At 67.3% G+C, this 1,188-nt stretch overlaps 1 protein-coding gene across 3 annotated transcripts in view; it reads right to left on the reverse strand.

The window, feature by feature from the left end:
• Positions 1–50: 50 nt before the first annotated feature.
• Positions 51–1,188, reverse strand: part of LOC102045011 (lateral signaling target protein 2 homolog) — a 2,995-nt gene continuing 1,857 nt past the window's right edge. Inside the window, exons 8-12 of one of the 3 annotated variants that reach the window (XM_031055285.1) lie at positions 1,028–1,141; positions 773–871; positions 524–636; positions 401–445; positions 51–344 (exon numbers count right to left, since the gene is read on the reverse strand). In XM_031055285.1, coding sequence (XP_030911145.1) covers positions 258–344; positions 401–445; positions 524–636; positions 773–871; positions 1,028–1,141 — 458 coding nt within the window. In that variant the 3' untranslated portion in view covers positions 51–257. Of the gene's footprint in view, positions 351–400; positions 446–523; positions 640–772; positions 872–1,027; positions 1,142–1,188 lie in introns of all 3 variants that reach the window. The other 2 variants (XM_031055284.1, XM_031055283.1) reach the window with 2 other exon arrangements.

A 1,188-nucleotide genomic window follows, 5' to 3' on the forward strand; every position in this document is an offset into this window, starting at 1 on the left:
GCGCCGAAAGCGGGGCGGGCCACGGTGCACCAGGAGAGGCGGTCCTGCGCCCACCATCGCTCCGCACGGGCTGCCACCGTGTGTGGGGTCCTGCCCCTGTGCACCGGGGGGAACCTAACGCCAGGTGGGGGGTCCTGCCGCCATGCCCACCCAGCTCTGAGGAGAGCCACGGGGCCGAGGTGCTGCCCAGCAGCCCCGGAGCAGCCCTGGGCACCCAGCTGTGCGGCTCCTGCGATGCAGATCGGGCAGAGGGGCTCTCACTGGCTCCGGGCACAGCGGGATGCGGGCGGGAGGTGTGTGCTGTAGCAGTGGGTGCAGACACGGACGGGTTTGCTCTGGCTGTAGTAGGGCAGCACGGCGGGATTTGGCGAGCCGGGGGCACCAGAAGGCTCTGGCTGTAGTAGGGAAGCACGGCGGTATTTGGCGAGCAGCGGGCACAGAAGATCTGCCGAGAGGCCAGAGAGGGGCTGAGCGGAGCTGGGTCCCTCAGGAACCCCACATGCCCATCCCAACCCCGTCCTACCTTCCCACAGCTGCGGCAGTGGTGCCGGCGGCGCAGCAGGGTGAAGGGCGAGCGGCGGGCAGAGCACTGGCTGCATGAGCTGTCCGGCACCCACTCGGGCAGGGGGCAGGCACCTGCTGGGCAGAACACACCGGTAAAAACCCCTCAGGCTGGCTCCCCTCGCAGCCAGACCCCCTGAGGCAGGATGGGGCAGGATCAGCCCAGCCTCACACCCTGCCCCCGGAGGCACGCACCTGGGCAGCCCCTCACCTGCCCTCCGGAGCCTGGCAGCCTCTGCAGGGCTGGAGCACAGTGGGCAGTCAGCCACACGAGGAGTATCTGTCACACAGGAGTCACCACCTTTCTCTTCTGTGGGGACAAAGGTTGTGGTCCAGCCAAGCTGGAGCTGGGCGGGCACAATGGCCACGTTTTTCCCAAGCCTAGGGCTGTGGCCTTGTCTCAGCAGGGATGGGCGATGGGCAGGGCAGAGAGGAGCAGTGCCACATGTCCCTGGGGATTACTCACTGCTGTCACTCTGCTCCTTCGAGGGCTCTGCCTGCGAGCACACGATCTTGAAGACCGTTTTCAAGATGCTTCGCATGTCACTGGCAAAGTTGGTCTGGAGCTGATCGGCCACCCCTGCAGCAGGAGGGGGGGGGGTCAGGGTGCTGGGGGGAGCAGGGGGG

The sequence above is a fragment of the Geospiza fortis genome, unplaced genomic scaffold, assembly GCF_000277835.1.
Source record: "Geospiza fortis unplaced genomic scaffold, GeoFor_1.0 scaffold55, whole genome shotgun sequence".
Taxonomy (NCBI): domain Eukaryota; kingdom Metazoa; phylum Chordata; class Aves; order Passeriformes; family Thraupidae; genus Geospiza; species Geospiza fortis.